The following is a 24,842-nucleotide window of genomic DNA, read 5'->3' as shown; positions in this document are numbered from 1 at the left end:
GCCTTGGCCCCTCAACACAGATTCAGGGACCTTGCATGGGCTTCTTGAACATGATCTCCTTACTAGCCTGCAAGCTCCAGGGGCAAGACAGTCCTATTTCACGTTGGTCACCTTTAGTCTGTGCTCACCCAGTACCTGAGTATGTGTGTTGGACAAGTTTTGAATGAATGAAATTGTATTTGCTTGGAGTGTTCCTCATAAAATAATTATAGCTTACATTTTACTGAGTGCTTAAGATGTAGCAGGCACCATCCTAAGTGTTTTATAAGTGTGTTATCTCATATAACCCTATCAAGCACAGGCCATTTCCCTCATATAACAGGTGGGGGAAAACTGAGGCACAGGGCTCTTAGATAACTCGGCGGAGATGGGCAGCGGGGAAGTGGAGGAGCCAGGGTTAGAATCCAGACTGCTTCCAGAGTCCAGTTCGATCGCAACGTCTAGGAAATTCTGTCTCAGCGTGAAGTGCAGTGTGGGGATCCACTACATGAGCAGATTCAAGTCTCCTGCAAAGGGCTTTGTTTATGTTTCCCAGAGAGGGGACGCGCCCCCGGCCGCCCTCTTGCAGGCTCCGGGGTCCTCTGCTGGGCTTTGGGAAGGGCCTGTGCATCCTGTCGGTGGCCGGGTAGTGTGCGGGTGAGACCCCTGATTAACTTTTAGAGCTGCCCGGCCCCCACGCCAGCTGCGCCCAGGTTCTCGGGTGGCCTTTGCCACCCGCAGGTGCGGGTGAGGCGCCACCAGCTGCGCGCGGAGCCCCAAGGCCGGCCCCCAGAGCTGTAGCCCTTCTCCGTGGGTCGGGGGGTAGGGAAGGGGTGGTGGGAAGGGGTGGTGGGAAGGGGCGGGCCCGGGGGCGGTGCCTCTCGCCGAGGCCGCCGCCTTCTCCCCGCGCTCGGCTGGCCCGGGTGCAGCGGGCCGGGTGAAGGGGGCGGGGCCTGGGGAGGGGCCGGAGCGCGGCTGCCGGTGTAGCTGCGGGAGCAGAGGAAGGAGGCAGTGCGTCCCCAGAGGCGTGCGCCGGGCGGAAGGACCGACGGACCCACGCGCGCAGGGAGAGGGCCGGCGGCGAGGTTGGTATCCGGTGGGCGCGCGGGCGGCGCGGGGAGGGGCGGCAGCGAAGGGAGCCGGAGCCCGGGAGAGGGCGGCGGGAGGGGCGGCGGCGGCGGCGGGCCCGGCGCCGGCTGCGCTCGGGGGTCGGCGCGAGACCCCTCCCCGGGCCGGTCGGACGCGCGGCAAGCGCGCCCCGGCAGCGAAAGCGGAGCCCCGGTATCTCTTCTCCCTCCTCTTTTCTTTCCAGTCAGCGAAAAATAAACACCCGGGAAGGTAAAACAATAGCGGGGCCACCTGGGACGCGGCGCGAGCCGAGCTCCCACGTTTGGGGCGGGTGCCGAGGGTGGAACCGGGAGTGGCGGCCCCACCTCGGAGCCCCTTCCAGATTTGCCCCCGCGGAGGGTGGGGCTACTCGCGGCGCCGGGGCTCGGTGGGAGGCGGAGGGAATTCCCTGGAGTGAAGCGTTTGGTGAAGTACTGCAGGAACAATCGGGCTTCCCAGGATTGCTCTACTCTGGGCGGGGAAACTGAGGCGGAGGCGAAGGTAGCGACTTAGCCAAGGTCAGACGCAAAGGTGGACCGTCCTGATCCCGGATCGGGACCCAGGTGTCGCTCAGTCTCTCTCGGTTGTGTGGCAGCCGTGCTTGCCTCGGATAAATCTCTGTTGTGTTTGTTTTAGAAATCTGCTGGCATTGTGGGACCGCTTCAGGGCTGCCGAACGAACGCCAACTTGCTTCGTGTGTTTCGGGCAGGTCTAGGGCAGGTGGCAGCCCCGTCATGGATGGTGACAGACTTTTTGATGAAGAAACCCAGAGCAGGCGATGTCAGCCAGGGCGATTTGGCTGTCAAAGGTTTTGACAAAACCTGCCGTGTTCTCTTTCGGGGAATCCGAATGAGGGAGATTACAGACACCTTCACCGGGAAGCCAAGGACATTTCTGTATAATCAGTGGATGAAAGGATTTTCTCAGACTCTCTTTTTCCTTTTCCTTGAGGATTAATCCACCGCAATCTACAATTCCAGTGGAAGCCACAAGGCACAGGACGTGGCAGGAGCCTCGAGAGAGCCTTCCGAGTTGTTCTGGACCCTTCCTTTTTAGCCTAGAGGAGTTTACCACTTGCCACCCGCCGCCCCTCCTCGCCCCTACACTCCCTCCTGATGAGCTCCTTAACCTGTTCTCATTCCCTGAATTGAGTTCTGTTTCCAAAACTGTCCTCTGCAGCTATAAGTGGATTGCCAGAAAGGAGAGATTAAGAGCTGGGAGAAGAGGAAGCGCCGTGTGTTGTGTCTCCTCTTGGCTGCCGACATGAAGTGCTTTCTCCCAGTGCTGGGCTGTCTGGCTGTGCTGGGTAAGTGGTGCTGCTTATCAGAGTGATCGATGGAAAGTTTAACCTGCTCCTGGTTCCTGTAATTCCTTGTGGTTCTTTCCCATCAACACGGCTTGGGGGGACCGCAGGAGACGGCGGTGTGTGTCACAGGTTGGACTAGAGTACCCAGAGCCCCATTTCTGACCCGGGAGGCATATTGTTTGTTGTCTTGAAGAAGGACGTTTGCTGTCCTTAGTGTCTGTCCTGGGCTTTGCTGTGGGGTCCACCCCTCCCTGACCAGCACCGCCCGCCCCCCACCCCCCCATCTCCGTCAATGTTTAGGGACTTCCATGTGGATTATGGATTGGTTTCTTGTATTTGCTAAACATAGTGCTTCAGCGTCTTCCTCTTCTCGTCTGTGTTGCTCCACATGAATTCCTAATCTGAAGTGGCGACATTACTCCCCCTCTTGGGAAAGTTGGTTTGGAAAGTTGACAATGATGGTGGTTTTTTGAGCGGGGAAGTAGGAATGGGTGGAATAAGGGTTGAAGCTTTGCCTCATGTAAGTGATCTGTAGACAAAATGTTTGAGGGTCTAGTCATAAGTCCCCTCCCCAAGGAAGTTAAGATCATAGTTCTGGGACGAAGAGAGACTAGAGGAATGGTGCCTGATAGGGGCTGTGCTTGGATTGGGTTTTGTGCCCCCACGGAAGGTCAGGATGCTTAGATTGGATGGAGAAACTCTGGCTTGAGAGGTGAACCCTTGACACCTTTCTTAAGGATTCTCTCCCATTGAAGAGCCCTCCCCACCCCCCAACCCTTTGCCCAATATTCTCAGATTCAGCAGTGCTTTCCATGCCCTTGAATGCTGTCTTAATCTTAAATACGGTATCTTGGGTTGAGGATAAGCTCCCTGGCCAGAATGTGGTACATCCTGTCCCTCCAACTCCTTAGACTTCACAGCTGAGCACACCCTCTGCTCTCTGGGTACGGCTCAGTCCCCTGTATTCAGAAGAGGACATCACTGCTGCTTGTGGGGTTTCCATCTCCACATCTCGGTGTCTTGCATTTATGGGACTTGTGACCTGCTGCCAGTGGAGATTGCTTTCATCCATCGTCTACACCCTTGCAAGAGTTCACAGAGGGGCAGAAAGAGAGTGGACTTTGGAGATGGGAGAATCCGAGGTCAGATCTCAGCCTGACAGTAACTGATGTCTGAATCTCAGTAAAATCGAGTGATACCTCCAAGGGTTGTCCTGACAGTTAAAGGTTATAAGGTATTGTAAATGTCTTGACTGCTTTGAAAAATGTCTAGGGCACATAATGTGTGCCTTTGAGCTCGATCGTGTTCAACTCTTTGGGGGAACTCTCAAGGTTCCTTTGTCCGTGGGATTTTCCAGGCAAGAATACTGGAGTGGGGGGCCATTTCCTCCTCCAGGGGATCATCCCAACTCAGGGATCAAACCCGGATCTCCTGCATTGCAGGCGGATTCTTTACCATCTGAGCCACCTGGGAAGCCCAGAATCGCTGGGAGAGCTTTGAAGAAATCTCGATGTCCAGGCAGCAACCCGAGACCAGTTAAACCAGGTTCTTTGGGAGGACGACCCAGGCATGTATCTTTTAGCTGTCCTAGGTAATTCCAATGTGTAGCCGAGTTAGGGAACCAGCGGGTGAGAGTGGGTTCACCGCAGCCAGCTCTGCGCTCCCCTCCCCAGCGCTCACACAGACACCCCGTCTGGCGGCAAGTTTAGTCAGCCTTTGGCTCAGCTGTGGGTCAGTGTCTCCCTGTCTCGTGTGCTCAGGCAGAATTAAGAAGACGGGCAGCTCTCCATTCACCAATACTAAATATTGTATTGGTATTTGCCATTCACTTAGTGTCTGGGTTTAAAATCAGTAATTAGTGACTCATGTGGATTCAAGAGACAAGCAGGGAAAGCCCTCCAGGAAGCTTGGGTGTGGGGTGGATGGTGTGGCTAAGGCAGGAAAGAGGGCTGAGTGGAAGGGTGGGGCCCTGGGCAGGAGATGCAACCACTGATGGGAAGACAAGGAAATGTGGCATTTGTGCCTTTTGCTTCTCCTGGCTGCTCCAGAAATGTACGGCTGCCAGCTGGTCCCCCTGCTGTTCCCCTCTGGGCTGCTCTGTGGAGTGGAGCTTGGGCCACTTTTGTCTTGTACTCCCAGCCTCAAGTGTGAACAGGTGCCATGGGGGAAAGTGAGTGTCGACGGTGGTGCTGAAGGGGAGTGGTGGCAGAAGGCCACACCTGGGTGAGAGTGGGGAGGTTTAGAGCTGTGGAGGGCCCTGGTTTTTTTGATCCCTACTGGTGAAATCTCACCTTTTCTCATCACTTGATGATTGGCAGCATGGCAGGGGGAGGGAGTGACTACTACTTTTTAACCTTGGAGACCAGCAGGTCTTTGTGGAGGGAACAAAACCTAGGTTGGTGTCTTATAACCCGCTTGCAGCCTGGTGTGGTCTGATTCATGCATCATCATTCTTGCTGTGTAATGAAAATTAATGTGTAATATGAATTGAAAATAGCAAAGATGCTCAAGGTTTTGTGTCCAGATGGGTCACATGCTTGGAATAAAATTTTGTTTGTAAAAAGTAGAATCAGGTTAAGTGTTCTGCAAACTGAGACTGATCCAGGTGCTGCTAGCCTCCAGAAGTGGCAGTTTGAGTTAGAAATCCCTGTGACAGTGTGTAAGGGGTAAACAGGGTAAATCCAAGATGCTTGTCTCTCCCTCGCCATCATCAGACCCATGGTTTCTGCTCCCTTCCTTTGCCACTGTCTAGGATTTAGGTCCAGTTTCTCCTTTTCTGCTTGCCTGGGTACCAATTCCTGCCCTCTTGACCCCTGTGTCTTGTTTCTTCCTTCTGCACCTCTGAGTGCCCACCTAACTAGGGAACCATCAGCTGCTATGGATACCCTTGTCCCGATTCTGTAGCCGTCTTAAGCATGGGCCTGATTGAGGATAGTAAAGTTTCCACTACTGAGAATGGGTGGAGCCAGAGGAGTAGAAGAGGAGAGAGAGTAGGGGCTGGTGTGGATGTGGCTTGAGTGTGAAAGAGGGAATGAGGAGAGGCTGCTTGCAGCTGTGCCCGTGCCTGGGAGCAGCCCTGCATGAGTGCCAGAGACATGGGGAGGTGACCGCAGTGTCAGGGGCAGACAGAATAGGATTTGTGGCTGTGAGAGCAGGAAGGGAGTAATCAGGAGAGATGAATATAAGCTTTAGGCACATAAAGCAAATTTCGATTTTGCATAACCATGAAGAGTGATGCCTTCTAGACCAGTGCTGATGTTGCAAACAAGATGAAATCGCTTGAAAGTGTTCACAGTGAAAACTGTAGGAGACTGGGACATCCCCGGATGGACACAGAGAACTCGTGAGTGGCTCATGGGCATTCTTGCTCTTCTCCAGTGGGAGAGAATTTTCATTTGTAGGGTTTGAAAACCCTCTTGTTTGAATACCTTGGACTGAGGAAGCGATCACTTCTTTCCCAGTCAGGGAAGGCTTCTTAGGGGAGAGGCCAGAGAGTGCTTCCAAAAGAGATTGAGAGGAACTTTGATGTTCTGGTGGGAGTGAGCTCACGGGCAGGACTGGGGTGATCAAAGGCTGAGGAGAGGGAGTAGGCAGAGGAACGCAGCAAGGTGGCTAGGAGCAGTCAGGGAAAAGGTTCTGATGGAAGAAGACAAGGATTGTGATTTATGGATGAGCCAACACCACTGTCCCAACAGTTTCACCAGAAACAATGCCCTTCCCTTTCCTGGGGACCATTTGACAAGGGTGCCAGAGAAGGGAATTCTTGTCAGGACTAGGCTAGCTAAGATGCCTTTCAACTGTATGAGTCATTGAGCCACCCCTGGGTACTGAGGGTTGTGTTAAGATATCCCAGTCTCCTACGTCTGTTATTGCAGCAAGAGAATAGCAGAATTACCACCTCTTCCAACTCTAGCCCTTACTGTGAAGCAAGTCCTTTCTCTTTGAGTCCTCAGTCTTGCCAAATAGAGCCCTGACATTATCATCTTTCTGTAGTTGGGGATATTGAGGTCCAGGAAGGTTAAGGAACTCACCTGGAGGTAGATGACCGTTGCTGTTTAGTTACTAAGTTGTGTTCGACTCTTTGCGACCCCATGAGCTTCAGTGAAGGACAACCCCCTGTCCTTCAGTGTCTCCCAGAGTTTACTCAAACTCATGTCCATTGAGTCAGTGATGCCATCCAACTATCTCATCCCCTGTTGCCCCCTTCTCCTCTTGCCCTCAGTCTTTCCCAGCATCAGAGTCTTTTCCAGTGAGTCCAGCTCTTTGCATCGGGTGGCCAAAGTATTGGAACTTCAGCTTCGGCATCAGTCCTTCCAATGAATATTCAGGGTTGATTTCCTTTAGGATTGACTGGTTTGATCTCCTTGCTGTCCAAGATACTCTCAAGAGCCTTCTCCAGCACACAATTCTAAAGCATCAATTCTTTACATGACTGTACCAGCTTGAAATGGTGCGCCACAGCGATAGGGACCCAGCCCCTTTCTGTCTTGTTTCAAGTGTGTGCCTTTATTCCCAAGAGCATCTCATAGTCCAAGATGGCTGTGCTAACCCCAACCGTCAGGAAGGAGGAAAGGATTGGTCAAGGGCATGCCCTCTTAATTTAAGGACATTTCCCAGAAGTGTACCCCTCACTTCTGCTTACATCCCCATTGGTTAGAACTTGGTCATATGACCATACTTTGCTGCAAGGAAGGCTTGGAAATATCCTTAATTCTCAGTGTCCAGCCAAAAACTGGGGTTCTCTTATTACAGGGGAAGGAGAGAACAGATTTAGCAGGGACAGGTGCTGGTCTCTGGCACACTTACAAAGCTAGGAAGTGGCAGAACAGGGTTTTGAAACCAGGACCACTTGGTTCATGTTCTTTCATCCTACAAGTTGTCTGTCTGAGTAGGAGGCCCCTCCCCTGGCCTCTTTGAATCCTTAATGGGAAGACAAGAGCTAGATAAACCAGCTGTTACGTGAAGCGACACAAATCAGCATGGAGTTGGACACTCAGAGTTGTGGTTTTAGTGGTAGCATTGTGTTTATAGAATGCTTAGGTGCCAGTCGCTGAAACACTTTCTATAGCATGACCTTCTGCATAAAATGAGTAGGGACCATCTCTGTCATGTTCATTACTGTAGCCCCAGAACTCAGCCGTGTGCCTGGAGCGAAGTAGCTGTTCATTTAATTTTTTGATGAATGAATGATTTCACAAGGTAGGTGTTGTTTCTGTAACAGCTCCCTTGATCAAGATGAGGAAATTCAAAACTCAGGGAGTTTAAATCATTTTGCTTAAAAGGAAAGAGCTCAGAATTGACGGAGCTTGGATTTGAATCCAGCCTTGTCTGGCTATAGTGCTTGTGCTTTTTACTCCACCAAACAGGGATTCTTCACCTTTTTTGTGCCATGGATCCTTTTGGCAAGCTGCTGACGTCTATCGACCTCTTCTTAGGGTAACGTTCTCAAATGCGTAAATAAATAACATAGGATTAGAGAAAATCAATTTTATTGAAATACCCTCACCAAACTATTAACAAAAACAAATTTATAACATAGCGCTAAACTTCTTTAATAACACATTAAATAACAAGATCTACTCTAGTACCCTTGCCTGGAAAATCCCATGGGTGGAGGAGCCTGGTAGGCTGCAGTCCATGGGGTTGAGAAGAGTCAGACATGACTGAGCGACTTCACTTTCGCTTTTCACTTTCGTGCATTGGAGAAGGAAATGGCAACCCACTCCAATGTTCTTGCCTGGAAAATCCCAGGGATGGCGGAGCCTGGTGGGCTGCCGTCTGTGGGGTCGCACAGAGTCGGACACGACTGAAGTGACTTAGCAGCAGCAGCAGCAGCCACAGTTGTGTAGTTTTGGTGTAGTGAAGGGTGCAGATGATATTTTGAGGTATCTGCGTCCACTGTGATGTGATAGGAAAGTATGTATGGTTTGTATTGTGACAGAGTCACAGGTCTTGAATATATTACCATGATCCTCACCTACATTCATAATCAAAGGAACAGCTATTTACTTTCTTGTCATTTAGTCGCTAACATGTGTCCGACTCAAGCGTCCTCATGGACTATAGTCCGCCAGGCTCCACTGTCCATGGGATTTTTCAGGCAAGAATACTGGAGTGGGTTGCCATTTCCTTCTCCAGGGTACCTTCCCAACTCAGAGATTGAACCCGTATCTCCTGCGTTGCAGGCGGATTCTTTACTGCTGAGCCACCAGGGAAGCCCCAACATTCACTTAAGAGATCAGTGAAAATAAGGATGCAGTTTTTTTCTCATTCAAATTCATCTATCTCCTGAACTCTGTCCACAGACCCCTGTGAAGTTCAAAGTAAAGTTCAGTGTAATCAGTAGTTGTCAGCAAAAACCCTGTGGAACAAGTCTTGGGCTGGGCTTTCAGCAACGGGTGGGCTTTGACTGAGGAGGGTGTTCTCTTCCCAGGAGAGTCCTGCTAATGCAGAGGCATCAGCAGTCAGAATGATGGCAGAGTGGCCCTTTAGGGATTGGATAAATGACTGTCAGTGATTTTAGGGGCCAGTTCATGTGGGGTGATGCCGGACACAGAGATTTGGTTTGGATTGTAATTGAGTTTGGGATTTGGGCTTAGACTGGGTCCCTGGAGCCCAGGCAGACCACTTCTGCTGAGCCCTGGCCTAGGAACTGGAAGGCGTGGCTCTACTTAGTGGCCTCTCCTGGTGCCTGGCCTTGGGCACTCTGAGCTGTGGCACCTTGATTAGTATCTGTAGGTTCCTTTGGGAGTTCCTTGTTCACCGTGATTGGACACCTGTTTCTTTGCTGCTTCAAGGTGAGCACAGCTATTCCTTGTAAAGGCTTGGATTTTAATTTAAGGAAATTTAGGACACCTGTGTGTGAATGCCCCTAATTTTCAGAGAAATGAGTGGTTGCATCAAAATCAAGCTTGTTATGTGTAGAAAATCAGATTTTGCCAAATTCCCTCATCAAGACCCCTTTATTAAGTGACTAATCATGGACCCCAGTGGCGGACACTTAACAGAGACCGTGGCAGTGGGCCTCCCTTAACTGGAACCCCAGTTAAGTGGGATTTTGCTTTTATTTTTGAACTCCACTTTCAGGAAGGTGAAATCACAAGATGGCAGCAGCAGGGATTGATTCTAAAAACTGGCTTCCAGGCCACTGTCAGCCCAGTCTCTCCATCTTCCACAACTCTAATTATAGTAGCAGAAGAGAAGGATGAGCCTAGGGGCCCTGTAAGATTCTGAATCAAAGATTAAATTATATTAACTCCACTCAGGCTGGGAAGTGGTCAGATGGATCTTAAAAAGCTTTATAATAGGCTTTATGATAATGAGAGTTGAAGCAAAGTTTCTGCCCAACCCTCTAATGAAATTCATCTGAATACTGTATTTCCCTTCGTTCGGGTGATCCAGGTTTTGCACAACCATGTTCCTGCCCTCGAGGAGGGGGTAAGCTAAAGCCGGGGGTTAAAAAAAAAAAAAAAGGGTGGTAAATCACTTTGCCAGTGGACAACCACAGACTCTCCAAGGACTGTTGTCTTGTTGGGGAAGGAGAGGCCAGGCAAGTTTGTTCTTGCTTTCAGCTAAGCAGGAGAAGTAAAGGGAATTCTTTGTCCAGGGATGTGACTGGAGTAGCCCTCAAATGCTCAATCTGGAAAGGTTTTCTGGATGGGCTGGAATTTTAGGCAATTTTTTTTTAAATAATAAGAGAGTGAGGTCCTGGCAGAATTGTGGAGTGGAGGACACCAGGACACAAGGGGATGCTTTGAGAAGATTTCTTATTTGTTGATTTACTTAGCTGTACTGAGTCTTAGTTGTGGCATGTGAACCCTTAGTTGTGGCATATGGGATCTTAGTTCCCTGACCAGGGATCGAACCCAGGCCCCCTGCTTTGGGAGCACGGAATCTTACCTCCTGGACCACCAGGAAGTCCCAAGAAGACTTCTGAAGGGGTGGGGAAGCCCTAGTGTCAGTGGGCCTGGGTCCTAAAGGTGCTGGTTGGAAGAACTGGAGTTGTCGGTTGGTGTAGGTTTTTGGGCCAGGGACAGATGGCAGATACCAGAGAGCTGTAGATGTGTGTAGATAGGAGAAGTGACAGAGAGGGTAGGGGACATTACTGGAGGTGGGGGTCTTGAGTGGAAGTAAAGGGGGCCTGTTTCTGTACCGAAGGACGAGCTTTTGTTCATCAGAATCCTAACAAAACAACTCAAAGAGATCAGTGTCTAGTCTTCTTGTGGGGACCTGTTGCCATCAATTTACAGGTCCCCAGACCCTTCCTTTATTAAAGCAGGGAAGAAATCTGATACTAGCTATGTGTTCTTTTCCGTTATAGTTCTTTGATGTAGTGGGATCTGTTCAGGATTGCCTAAGGTTGGAGCTATTTTCATGTGTTTGATTGTTTTGTTCGTAACACCCATTTCCCCTTACTCTGGGGTATGGTCTGCTCTTCCTTCTGCATGGCGACCTCTGCAAACACCTTCTCTGCTCTCAGCTGGGCCTTGGATCCTGTTTGTGTTGTTGATAATGGAGCCATGTCAAGAGATGGGCTGCCTATCTTCTCAGGGATCCCTTCCATTAACTCCCCTTACCCCAAGAGTCCCATAAATTTGAAATCTTCTGTCTCCTAGAAAGGCAGCATTTATTAAGTAGTATTAATCTGTTTTTTCTACATGACAAACAGTGTGATCCCTCACATTTGGTACAGTAGTCTGGTTTTAAAGCAAAATTAGCTTGGTGCTCACACATAGCCTGCATCCGTTAGGTATCTTAGCCCTGTGTCTGTACCTTAGTGGAAGTGGTATCATGGTTAGGTGTTTTTGAAACATAAGGTGGCCAGCTTCTCCACCCTCAAGTGTTACTTTAAGAGCTGTAAGGAGCTTGGGTAATTTAACCAGGATGTGTTTGCTCCTAGGTAAAATTAACTGATTGCATTGGCGACCTTGATTTGACTTTGGTAGGAAGGGCTTGGAGGAGTAGGAGGAGGAATGGGAGATCTTTGTGTGAGTAACTGTTTGTTGCTCCAGGGCAAACCAAGCCTCCCTGTCCTGGCCACATACCCTCCCCCCACGGCTCCGCCCCTTTTCTGAAGACCTCCCAGAAGGAAACTTTGCAGCCTTTTAGATGCAACACATATATTGGGAAGGAAGACTTGATTTTCACTGATTTAAGTCATAATTTAAAACAACAAATAAAGTGCTTCAGGGTAAAATGTTATAAAAAAGAAGGGTGATGAGCTATTGGTTGCAGTTTCATAAGATAGCTTATGTATGCTTGCTTTATTTCTTTGACTTTTAATGTTTGGGTGGAGTGCTGTATGAGTATAGTTCTGTTGTAAAAATCTAGTAGAGTTCAGACAGAAAGCTTTCCTGGTGGCTCTGATGGTAAAGAATCTGCCTACAAGGTGGGAGACCCAGGTTCCTGGGTCGGGAAGATCTCCTGGAGAAGGAAATGGAGAACAACCCACTCCAGTATTCTTGCCTGCAGAATCCTCCACAGAGGACCCTGGCGGGCTACAATCCATGGGATCACCAAGAGTTGGACATGACTCAGTGACTAACACTTAGGAGCACAGACAGAGTAAAATGGGGAAGTTCCCCTCCCTGCCCCGCGTCCCTCTTTGACTCTGAAATAACATTCTTTATAGTTTGATGCACTATATTCTCCCAGGCTTTTCCCTGTCATTCCTATTCATATACCCACACAAATATAGATTTTTTTTGGATATAAATGGACTGACAAGAACATATTTTTCAACAACTTGATTCTCAAGGGGTGATTTATTCCACTCTTTTTTCAGTCTTAATTTTATACCCATATCAGAACTGATCTTGTTATTTTATAGCTAGTAGAAGCTGTAATTGGTACAGTCATTAGGGAGCAGCAAGTCTTACTCAATAGCCATATAACAGAATAATTTTGTCTTGTGGTATCAAGAGCAACAGTCATAATGAAAACACTGCCCTTAAGTGTTAATGTACTTAAGAGAAATAATTGACTTGTTCATTCTGAATATTTTCTCTAGAAACACAGACATTTAACAAATTAAGCACACCCGTATTTTATTGACTATCTTAGTTATAATCTTGAATTAAATAAAGCCCATTTAAAACTTGTTGAGAGGACAATTGTAAATACTAGATTTTGTGTCCAAGTCAATCAACTGCTCTTATTTGTTCATAGACTAGGAAAAAAATGAGACGTTTTCCTGCATTTTCAGCTCCCAAATGATTCTTCCATTTAGAGTGAACTGGACTGGAGTAACCTTTAAGGTTGCTGGCTACCAGACATTCAAGACCTTAACCTAAAGGAAGATAATTTTTTTCTTTTAGTCCTGCTGGAGCAGCTATTGCTGTAAAAAGATTATCATTTCAAAGTGTTGGGTTACTTCTTAAGTTCACTAGTATGAACTTTCTTTAAAACCTTGGGAGCAAAAACAGATTTCTTGGATGGTTCACCTTTAGACCTGATTTTGAAAATAGTTGGTATTTTGGAGGGATGGTTGTTGAATTCACATATCACAGCCAGCCCTTCTTAAACATCAGGGTTTGACCTGCTGCCACCCATCCAGAGAGCCAGCCCTGTTGTGTTAGAGCCTCCTTACAGTCTTTTCCTGAGAAGACTTTGATCTGTTCCTTCAACAAATACTTGAGTGCCTTCTACAAGCACTCATTGTTCTGTTATCTCAAATACCGAGAACTAAAAGCTAACATCATAATGACCATTTTAAGTAGTCACCTGGTATGTATTTTAATCTCTGATAAATAGAAACATTAACTAAAAACACCTCTGAGGTTAGGGAACTCTTTTCTGTCCCTAAGGTAAAATCTTTTTCCTGCTGTTTCTTAAATCTTGTTTTGTTCTCAGCTCTTCTTTAGCAGCCATGAATTACACATACCCTGGGCAGTCCTGGTAAAGAGCCCTTAGAAATAAGAGACAATACCAATGCTGGTGGGAGACTGGGGCTGGGGAGAGGTAAGGGCAAATTCTTTGTTTTGAAAATATGCAAATATCCCGAGTCCTGGATATATGGAATGCCTTTATTAACTGATGGGAATTTTGTATTGGAATTGGGATTTTCATACTTGGCTCTGAATTCCTGTTGTTGCTCTGCTCATTCGCTTAGTTGTGTCCAGCTCTTTGCCACTCTGTGGGTTGTAGGCCCCCCAGGCACCTCTGTCCATGGAATTTCCCAGGCAAGAATACCAGAGTGGGTAGCCATTCTCTTCTCCAGGGGATCTTCCCGACCCAGGGGTCGAACTGTGTCTCCTGTGTTGGCAGGTGGATTCTTAACCACTAGTGCTACCTGGGAAGCCCACCGGAACAGAACAAACAAAAACTAGAATGATCACTTCCTTTGCCATCAGATAGGAGACAGCATCCATACCAAACTTCCTCCTGAAGACTTCGGTGTTGAGGGTGTGGTGACAGGAAGATTGGGCCTATCCCTGGTGGCTCAGACAGTACAGAATCTGTCTGCCAGTGCCAGAGGTCTGCATTCTTTCCATCCCTGGGTCGGGAAGATCCCCTGGAGAAAGGGAGTGGCAAGCCCACTCCACTGTTCTTGCCTGGAGAATCCCATGGACAGAGGAGCCTGGCGGGCTACAGTGCATGGGGTCTCAAAGAGTTGGACACGACTGAGCAACTAACACGCACACACCTGGTACTCAGTCCCAGAACCTGGAGCTCTCACCACTGTTGTTTTCTGGAAGCTGCTGGGTCAGCTCAGTGGGAGGTGGGTGGGGCAGACTCTTTCAGGTCTGCTCCTTTTCAGAGGCCCTCCCTGATGTGGGATGATCCCTGGACAGCACTGGCCTGCGCTTCTCTCTCCTGTCCCTGGTGTTTCTCCCTGCTTCATCCCCTAAGCCAGAAGGTCCCAGGCGGGGGTTGTAAGCTGTGCCTGGTGACCTTGGCCTGAGCCCCATAGCAGGCAGTACTGCTCCTGGGACCCTGTGTGCCGGGCCAGCCTTCTCTCCACCAGCAGCTTTCTTCAGAAGCCTTTCTGGTTTTCCTCAGTGGTTTTGTTCTGCGTTGATTCTGTGTTGATCTGGAGATGGATGGTCTATTGGGGATTCTGCCTCGCAGATGGACACGTCTGTTAGTTTATTAGAGGAGTGACTGTGCAGATAGATTTGTTCTCGGCTCATCCCCAAGCTAGACAACCCTCTGTGACACTGTTTAGAGATGATTTGCTGAGCAGTTTCTTAATGTCTTCTGATGTTCCAGTACAGTAAGATAGCTTGCTGACGAGTTTTGCAATCTGTCTACTGGTATTGCATTACAGGAAAGCCAGACTGCGTTCGGAGCTCCGGCCGAGGTCGCTCTCCTGCCCTTTACAGGATGGGGGATGGCTTTTAGCTGGGTGTCCCTGTACCTCTCAACTGGGAGGAGCGGCAGTCCTTTCCTTTCTCATACTTGAATCTGAATCCTGGTCCTTCCACCCCAACCCCCACCCCGCAAGGGTGGATTGCTAAGAAGGTTGAAACTAGGTAAGACAATGATTGTGCCTCTGGACTTGAATTCACTTTAGAAAAATCTTAGCAGATCTTATGCATAATCCCCTTTTTTTAAAGGGGAGTTATTTTTTAGGTGAGGGAGAAACTGATGGCCTGCATGGGGAGAGAGTGGAAGGAGGCCTGGAAAAACTCTCCCAGCAGAAGAGAAAGAGGCTCTGGGGTACGTCACCTTTGTTTTAATTAAAACACTATGCAATACAAACATTTGCCTTCCCCTTCTTACCCCACCGCAGAAGAGCTGTAATTTCCCATATTTGGAATCTCGGGAGGGCCAGGCCACGTCTGAGGATAAGGCCAGACTCAGTCTGTGCTTTGGGGAAAAGTAAGTAACTGTAAGTGCCGCGAGGGCTGTGGTATTTATGGTATATCTATGGATAATGTATGTGCTTCCTTGTCATCATTTATTCAGCAGCCCCTGATGTCCTGGAGCTGGTGCTCTGCCCATCAGCAGTCTGACTCTTGTTTTCTTCTGTGTATTTTCCCGTTTTCAAATGTGTAGGCATTCAGCTTTAATCAAGTAGGCTTTGCTTCTGTCATCTGTAACGGGGGATGACTGAAGTCATGTGGAGGATTTTAAGTAACTAATCTCTTAAGACAGTCAGAGCGTAATCTCCGCTGGTCCCTGATCATCCTGCCTGCATCCCAGAGATTGGCGAGGTTCTGCAGAGGAGACCGGATAGGGGCCTTGGCATCTTTCGGAGAGGCTGGGCATCCTTCTTGCTGGCGACAGGGTTTGTTTGCCTTTGGCATGGGAACAGGGCCTGCTGATCATTTGCTATGTCAAGAGAGTTCAAGATGTTCCATGAATGTGACTAGTGTTTTACTGAATCTCTGTGCTGGTACAGCGAACAATGACAGGCTGAACTCGTGTGAAGATGCCATCCAAGCTCGTTGATGTCTGTACAGCACGTGCAGGGCTGGCTCTCACGGAAATGCAACAGAATAGACAGGAGGCCTGCTGGTTCGTGTTGTTCACTGACATTTTTTTAGTAAATTACATCAGATCAATCAAAAGATCAGGGATACAGGGTCTAAAGTTCTCATGTGCTTTGCTTGGAACCCCAGTGTGACTTTGTATAGGTGTCGTGTATTAGACTGAATTGGATTGCAGCTGCTCTCCCAATTGTCATTTTCCTTTTTCCCCCACCCACTTTCTTTCTTTTTTATTTATTTATGGGTGCATTAAACATTTTTTTTACTCTTTATTCGTGTATTTACTTGGCTGCACCAGGTCTTGGTTGCGGCACATGGGATCTTTAAGTTGAGGCATATGAACTCTTAGTTGCCCCATGTGGGATCTAGTTCCCTGACCAGGCTCTGCATTGGGAGCACGGAATCTTAGCCTCTGGACCACCTGGGAAGTCCCTCCACCCACTTTCTGAGGTTAGCTCTGGTTCTCACTACCAGAAGTGTCCTGTAGAAGAATTTGGTGAATATTACACCAAGCGCAGTCTTCGCTACTTTCTCTTAATGGGGTGGTAAAATCCCTAACAACGGAGACTAATGAAGAAGATTAGTTTGAATTAGGAAAGTGTCTGAGTTACCAAATATTTCTCAAGAACTTCACTGTTGGTACTTAAAGTAAATACCATAACTCAGACTAGGCTAGCGGAACACCTAATAAAGATCCTTGGGGGATGCTGCTTTAGGAGAGAAGCAAGGTTGATTTGCAATTAACATACCAGTTGTTTATGTAAATGGTGTTTCTGAGACACTGGGATTGTGGTTGAAAGTAGTTTGTTCTCTTAAATGTTTTGAATAGGGCCCATGAAACCCCATGTGTGTATACTGCTGGCGGTTTATATGTGGTGTAAGGACCTGTTTTTCGAAGGCCTAATTCAGAATATTCGGCAATATCAGAAACCCCAAGTTGGTGACCTTTAACTTCCCAAAATTAGTTAGATCACTTAGACAAATGTTTCCACAGTACCAGCACTTGTCTCCTGTAACACAAACTAATAAGTTTAACAGTGTGTGTGTGTGTGTTATGTAGAGGAGACACAGCCATCCTTGGGTGGTTTGTGTGTGTGTGCATGCTAAGTCGTCTCAGTCCTGTCTGACTCTTTGCCAAGCTCCTCTGTCATGGGATTTCTCAGGCAAGAATACTGGAGTGGATTGCCACGCCCTCCTCCAGGGGATCTTCCCGACCCAGGGATGGAACCTGGGTCTCCTGAATTGCAGGCAGATTCTTTACTGTCTGAGACCCCAGGGATGCACATTACAGCATATAATGTGGGGGGAAATATATGGCATTCATAATTTGGACAGTGTCAGACTGAACACACATAGTCAAACACTGCCTTTAGACAGTATTGAAGAAAGGTGAGCAGATTTACTATAGGAACAGTTTTGTTTTTATTTTATTAATTTTTATTAGAGTATAGTTGATTTACAATGTTGTGGTAGTTACAGTGCACAGCAAAGTGAATCAGTTATACATATACACGTATCCACTCTTTTTTTAGATTCTTTTCCTATATAGACCCTAACAGAGTATGGAGTAGAGTTCTCTGTGCTATACAGTGAGTCCTAATTAGTTATCTCAGTTATCTATTTTATATACATATGGGCTTCCCTGTGGCTCAGGGGGTAAAGAATCCACCTGCAATGCGGGAGACCTGGGTTCATGAAGTCCCTGGGTCAGGAAGATCCCCTGGAGAAGGAAATGGCAGCCCACTCCCGTATTCTTGTTTGGAGAATTCCATGGACAGAGGAGCCTCCCGGGCTACAGCCCATGGTGTTGCAAAGAGTCAGACACGACTGAGCGACTAAGCACACACATTTTATAAATCGTAGTTGACTGAGCGACTAAGCACACACATTATATGTATAATAGTATGTGTATGTTTCAATCTCAATCTTCCAATTTATTGCTTCCCTGCCCTTCACCCCAGGGTAACCATAGTTTGTTTTCTACATCTGTGAGTCTAGTTCTGTCTTGTAAAGAAGTTCATTTGTACCCATTTTTTTAGATTCCACTTATCAGTGATATCATTTGATATTTGTCGTCTGTGTCCGACTTACTTCACTCATTGTGACAGTGTCTGAGGTGACTTTTTAATTTAATGATTTCGTGTACTAGACTGTAAGTTCCATCAGGACAGGAATTATGGCTCTGTAGTTGGTCCTGGGGTCCCAAGCCCGTCCTTAGCCTATTGCCTGGCATAGTGTAAATATTGGGTTGAACTGTGTAACATTGCCATGTTTAGAGGTCAAAAACAGTCGAATATCAGCAATTAGGTCACACAGTTCAACCTAATATTGTGCCATCTTTGTGCATTGAATGTTGACTATGTATCGTAATTGAAGAGTTCTTAGATGCCTGCATTTAACACAGTTTTCTTGCTTTACTTTCTTTTTAATCTTTGTGTTTTCACTTGGCTGTGCCAGATCATGGCTGCAGCATGTGACCTCTTAGTGTTGCAGCATGGGGGATCTAGCTCCCTGACTAGGGGTCAAACCAGGCCCCTGGATTGGGAGTGCGGGATCTTAGCCCCTGGACCACCAGGGAAGTCCCCAACACAGTTTTCTGTAGCCAGTGAGATCCCAGCTACAGTATTTGAAAAGGAACTCTAAAACTGCCAATAGCTAAAAACGTGTGGACTCGTGATGCAGAGGTAGGGCATTCGTGAGGCTTGAGACTTAAGAGCCTTGGATTCAGTAGATTTTCTCTGCAGTTCTTGGTGCATTTTCCAGCCCAAGATGGAGGCGTGTGCCTTGGGGTCTGGAGTGCTGTCAGTAGCCTGAAGAATCTGGGAGGGTGTGCTGGAAAGCTGGGCTGGATGGCAAAGACAGGGATAAGGTGGCCCGAAGAAGGCAGAGAGACCCATGAGCCCTGTTGATGGAGCCATGTCTGATCCTGAGTGAAGGGAGCTCTTGTTTTCACAGCCCAGACTTACTGCACTCAGGTGTTCATGGTCCATGGATTTGAGGTGCCCACAGTGTGCTCAGTGACTGGCTAGGCGCTGCAGACCTCACTGGGAGCCTCCTTTGTGCCTGAGCCACTACGGGCTGGATGTAGACCCTGGCCCAGTGGAGGCAAGGGTTGAAATGAGGAAAAAGCCCAGCTGGGCCCTGCTGGGAGAGGTCCAGCACTCTGGCCTGGGGCCTGCTCCCTGGCTGTGGAACTGGGAGTCAGGCCCAGCCTAGGGTTTGGACTAGGGCTTCCCAGCCTCCTCTGCTAAATCCTTTTTTTTGCATCTGTTTGGATTTCATGGCTCTCTTTCCAGTTTCTATGCACAAATGTCCAATTGTGCCACACTATTATAACGCTCACTGTTTTCTCACACCCACAGGATAATTCCTCGTTCGGCTCAATTCCACCACTATTTGTTGAGCAGCCATATGTGCCAGCACAGGATGGGAGTGGCGGGGGAGGGAAAGCACAAAGATGCATGACGCTGGGTCCTGCCTGTGGCAGACACTGTTGGTTATCTACACGGCAGCCATTTTTTTTCCCCTCTCTCTCTTCTTGTTGGCAGAGCCCTGATGTAGTTTGAATGTCATGCCTCCCTTCTCCACTCCCACCCCCCAACTCAAGGGAAAAGTGGCTCTGCTTCCAGCTCTAGGGTGAAAGGTGATTGATTCAAGCCATGCCCATGATCTAGATATGGGCATGTGACATCATTTTAGCCAGTGAGATATGAGAAGTCCTCTGGGGAGGGAAGGGAGTGGATTCTGGGAAAGATGTCTTCTCCCTTAAAAGGAAACACAGAAGGGGCAGCTTCTTCTGTTAAATTCTTAGAAGTGAGCAGCCATTTTGTCACCATGAGGAAAGCAAATCTGTTGAGGCTGCCAGAGGGGTAAAGATGGGAAGAAACAGGGTCCTTAATGACAGAGCCACTGAAGGCTGAGTAGGCCGATTTTTGCACTTTCTGTTGTCACTGGTTCAGCCAGAGGAATTACAAGCAGATAGAGTAGCGGCTCACCAGAGAAAGAGAACCAGGCATGGCTTTCTTGACATAAGAGAAGTCATTTTTGGCCTGAGTTATTTTTGGATCTAAGCCTGGCCACCGTGCTTGTCCTGGAACAGATCTCAGTAGTTAATGATCATAAGAGAACAAAAGAATGCAAGAACTGTTATCAGGCAAGAGAAGTAAGGATAGCAAAGATAGTATATCAGTTAAAAAGACTCCCAGTTCTCTTTCAGTAGTGAAGATTAGCCTGAAATGTTTAACCTCCAGATCAACTGGAATGTAAGGGATAATGTTGTTCAATCACCAAGTCATGTCTGACTCTTTGTGACCCCATGGACTACAGCTTGCCAGACTTCCTTATCCTTCACTATCTCCCAGATTTTGCTTAAACTCATGTCCATTGAGTCAGTGACGCCACCTGACCATCTCATCCTCTGTCACCCCCTTCTCCTGCCCTCGATCTTTCACAACATCAGGGTCTTTACCAATGAGTCAGTGCTTCACATTAGGTAGGCAAAGTTTTGGAGCTTCAGCTTCAGCATTAGTCCTATCAATGAATATTCAGGGTTGATTTCCTTTAGGATTGACTATTTTGATCTCCTTGCAGTCCAAGGGACTCTTAAGTCTTCCCCAGCACGACAATTTGAAAGCATCAATTCTTTGGTACTCAGCCTTCTTTATGGTGCAAATTTCATAGAAAAGCTATGACAAACCTAGGCGGTGTATTACAAAGCGGAGACATCACTTTCCCAACAAAGGTCCGTAAAGTCAAAGCTATGGTTTTTTCCAGTGGTCACGTATAGATGTGAGAGTTGAACCAAAAAGGGATGATGGTGTTGACCTTTTCTAATCCTTGTGATTTCAGTCCACTAAAACTTGGACTCTCAAGCCTCCATGAATATGTATGTACTCTTAGCTTTAAACTAGCCTAACTTTGCTGGTCAAGGTGACACTGCCTTGGGAAAGACCTCTCGTGGTCTCCTTACTTGCTGCAATAATAAATTCTTTCTTCTCCTAATCTTTGGCGTGGTTGTGTTTTTCTTGGCTCAGCATCCACCAAGAGGTAAACCTAGTTTTTTGGGTAACAGAATTGATGTTTCCCACTGCTTAGAGTTGAAGGCAACCTGTATTAGATACTCCCTCAAGGGAGCAGGAAATAGGATTTATTCTTATAAAACAATAAAAGGTTCTTTCTCTCTTATAAAACAAGGAAGGTTCTCATCACAAGGCACAGTGTTCAGAGCCAGTGCTCACCCCTGTGGTAAAGCAGAGGAGAAAGAGGTTAAGTATGTTAGTAGGAGGGACTCAAGTGAGGAGATTGTATTTGAATGGATCCTGAGGGAGAATTAGGATTTGTGTAGAAAGAGTGAGGAGCGGATGGCATGAACAGACCTGTGCAGACAGGAGTGGACGAGGCTCTGGCAGAGAACAGGGAGATTATGTCCTAATTCCACAGGCAGATTCTAGAGCACTGCAAATTGCAGGCTTAGAAGGTGACCCTTGATTTATGCGGTGCAGGGACTGTGGGCTTTTGAGCAGAGAAGAAACTAAGAAAGCGGCCATTGGAAGGAAGGGTTTGGCAGGTCGATCAGAGGGAAGAAAATAAAAGCTGAATGACCAGTTTAAGCTCCTGGAATGATTCAGTTGTTTGTGATGAGATGTGAGTTGAAAGCAGGAGGACATGGCAGAAGATATCAAAGGAAAATTGTAAAGGAAAGTAACTGTGAAAAGAAGGGAGGAGTGAATGAAGGGGTGATTGAATCTTGCATCGAGAAAATGACTGTAAGAGTTTGAGTGTGATGACTTGACATAAAATGGAAATTCGGGAGAGGGGACTGAATTTAGGAAGCCGCTGCGTGGGGTTTGAGGTAATGATGGAAGCTCTAAGTAATGAGACTTTGAATTCATATGAAAATAGGGGCTTGACCTTGGGAATGAGAGGTCAGGGCTTCAGATGAGGTGGTGGAGGCATCAGCTCACCAGGTATGCGCACCTTCCTCAAATTTTGGCAGATGTGTTGAGGCCGTGTGACTAATGTGAGACAATAAAATGGGTGAGGAGGTGACAGGTGTCATCTTCTGGCTGAGGCAGCTAAAAGCCCATATTTCTTCACTTCCTCCTCCTGTGCCACAGCACTCTTGGGGCCAGGGGCCAGGGGCCGGGGGCCGGGGGCCGGGGATGTGGCCACAAGGGGAAGAGGGCCATCCTTCCAGACTTGCTTTGCTTCACCTTTAGTCAGGGAATCTTTGTGGAATCCTTCGAGAGCTGTGACAGGGTGGCACTCTAACTGCTATTTGTGTGACCTGGGTGATAAGTGATCTTCAGGTTATACTTTGGCCACCGACTTCTGACTTGATTTGCTCAGAAATCTGTGTTGGAGGGGCTAGAGCATGCTGACTGACTTTCCTTCTCTCTCTGGGGCTCTCGGTATTTCTGGAGGGTGAGTTTACTTCCCCCCACCCCCTGCCCCAAGGCCCTTTAGCTTTCCAGGAAGGGGATCCCTGTCCCTGAGCCGTGCTAGCAAGATGACTGCCCTGCCCGCTGGTCACCAGGATGTCTGGCTTTCAGAGGGGAATGTTTTGGTGACTGGTATCTAACTGGTGACCAGCTTGAGCATCTCAATCACCTGACTAAAGGTGAGAGCTTTGGGAAAAAGTTCCAGACTTCTAGACTAGACCAAGAACGAGGTCTGAAGTCCTTTTTACCTTTCCTAGTCTGCAGAGATTCCAAATGTGCTTTGCTTGAAGGCTCAGGAGTGCCGAGCTGGCCCGGAGAGCACAGGCGCACTTTGTTCGAGGCTGCGTGCACTGGCCTGGCTGACTCAAGTTGTTTTCCTAAGGGCAGGGGCCCCGGTGCAGCGCTGGGAAGCATTTGGCATCTGGTTTTCGTCAGGCAGCGAGTAAAAGTGCAGATGCTGAATCTGATTTTGCTTGAAACAAAGCACAGCTAGACACAAAGGAAGGGCCTTTGTGCAGGGTCTCTGCTGCTTCGATGTGATCTCTGCTGTGTCCTGTTTCTCCTTTTACTGGAGACTTTGACTGTACAGACACTTAGAAGAAAACCCTTCAGACCTGGGGACAGCTGGCCTGGGCCACTGGGGTGTTTCTCTATGACTTGAAAATTTAAGGACAGCGAGGGGCTCTTTCTCTGTTTCATGGGTAGTTGGTGTTTTTATTTTTCCTCCGCTTTCAGCAGACTAGGGCTGTCATATATATTTGTGAATGATGCCTTGTTCATGGGCTCGGTTTATTCACAGCTCTCCCTGCTCCCTCTGGCAGGCCCAGAAGGCCCACGTCTAGTCGCAGGAGGAGCTGTCTGTCAGCCTGGCCTTGCCTTCATCCATCAGTCCATCCAGTGATCCATCCCTCCATCCACCTGATCACCGTTGATAAGCACTGGTTATTGAGCCAGCAGTGTGATTTGGAGCAAATTACTTAACTCTTCTAAATGCCCTTTTCCTTATCTGAAAATGACGGGAGCCGCTCGTTTGGGTTGTTGGGTGAATTTAGTGGAACCATCGGGAGACAGTCTTTGTGTAGGAAAGGCTCTATAAGTTGTAGTGATTGCTCATCGTTGTTCAGGACCAGGGTGCCACCCTAGTCAGCTGACAGCCACAGATTGCCTTCGTTAGACATACATGTCGTTTGGAGATTGGATTTAGGCCACAGTACATAGTGGCGAGCCATAAACAAACGCACAGCTACCTTTGGACCACTTTGACACCGCTCTCGGGCTATCTTGCTTTTCTTGTTTCAGCCTTGGCGACGCTATTGTAGTTGAAATCTCCTGGCCTTTGACCAGATGGCCCCTGGGCGTTCCCCAGCTTTGAGGTTCTTTCACGCTAAGGTGGCTCCAAGGGGTCCTCCCCGCATTGTCTGGGGGCTGCTGCCTGGGTCTCTCCTGCCCCGCACTTCACCTCTTTGCCACCTGCCACCTCCCTGCTTCTGATGTCTCCACAGTGCCCACCACTCTTCCCTATTCCCTTCTCCATCTCCTCAGCACCTGTTCCTGTTGGCACTGCTGTCTCTTGCCTGTTCTTCAGGGTCTCCTGGTACTTTACTCGGGATTCCCAGGTGGCGCTGCGGTAAACAGTCTGCCTTCCCGTGCAGGAGACATGGGGTTCAACCCCTGTGTTGGGAAAGTCCCCTGGAGTAGGAAATGGCAACCCACTTCAGTGTTCTTGCCTGGGAAATCCCATGCACAGAGGAGCCTGGCTGGGCTGGAAACGAGTCAGACATGACTGAGCAACAGAGCGCAGGCACACCTGGTCCTTTGGGGAGCAGCATTGACGTCCTCTGTGTACCGTGCTGGGCTTCACTCTCGAGCAGCGGTCCCTAACCTCCAGGATCTAATGCCTGGTAATCAGAGATGGAACTGATGTGATAACAACAGAAATAAAGTGCGCAGTAAGTGTAATGCACTTGGGTCATCCCGAAACCATTCCCTACCGCCCCCATGGAAAAAGTATCTCCCACGAAACTGGTCCCTGGTGCCAGAAGGGTTAGGGACTGCTGCTCAAGAGAACCTGCCCTGGCCCTGTGAGTGCCAGGCAGAGAGGATGTAATTGGATTGTCCTGGTGAAAGGGAGTTGCTTATCACTGGGTGGCGGGGACGGTTTGGGGAGGTGGTGGCCTTGCCTAGCTCGGTGGCACCTGAAACAAGGGCATGGAGCGGGCAAGAAGACTTGCCAGGCTTTCCTGAGGGAGCTGTGTTTTTGTGCCCAGTTTCCCGTGGTGCCCAGCTTAGCTGTCTACCCTCTTTGCACTCCACCTCTGACAGCTCACTTGATTCTGCCTCTGGCAATCCTAGTTTCCTGTGGATGCTTTTCTATGGCCGCTTTCTGCCTCATTCTAGCTCTCTTCAGAGAATTGAGGAAGCTCCCACCTTCATTACTTAGGAGCCAAAACTAGCCCTGTCTTGGCTGGAAAGTGTATTGTGCTTAGAGGAACTTTCTAAGTAAAATTAGACCTGGTAGAGAACCACACCTTGAATTTCCAAGCTTTTAAAGTTCCTGGAAAGTCCTTTGGATCCATT

At 48.3% G+C, this 24,842-nt stretch overlaps 1 protein-coding gene across 17 annotated transcripts in view; it reads left to right on the top strand.

Annotated features, from left to right (window-relative positions):
* The first annotated feature begins 989 nt into the window (after positions 1–989).
* The window catches only part of IGSF3 (immunoglobulin superfamily member 3), a 132,548-nt gene continuing 108,695 nt past the window's right edge, over positions 990–24,842 (top strand). For 9 of the 17 annotated variants that reach the window (XM_042253051.2, XM_027973542.3, XM_060401586.1 and 6 more), the window contains exons 1-2: positions 990–1,064; positions 1,723–2,392. In XM_042253051.2, coding sequence (XP_042108985.1) covers positions 2,350–2,392 — 43 coding nt within the window. In that variant the 5' untranslated portion in view covers positions 990–1,064; positions 1,723–2,349. Of the gene's footprint in view, positions 1,065–1,294; positions 1,318–1,722; positions 2,393–24,842 lie in introns of those variants that run through there. The other 8 variants (XM_060401604.1, XM_042253039.2, XM_060401596.1 and 5 more) reach the window with 2 other exon arrangements.

Source organism: Ovis aries, chromosome 1 (assembly GCF_016772045.2).
Source record: "Ovis aries strain OAR_USU_Benz2616 breed Rambouillet chromosome 1, ARS-UI_Ramb_v3.0, whole genome shotgun sequence".
Taxonomy (NCBI): Eukaryota; Metazoa; Chordata; class Mammalia; order Artiodactyla; family Bovidae; genus Ovis; species Ovis aries.
This window is presented reverse-complemented; position numbering and strand designations above follow the sequence as displayed.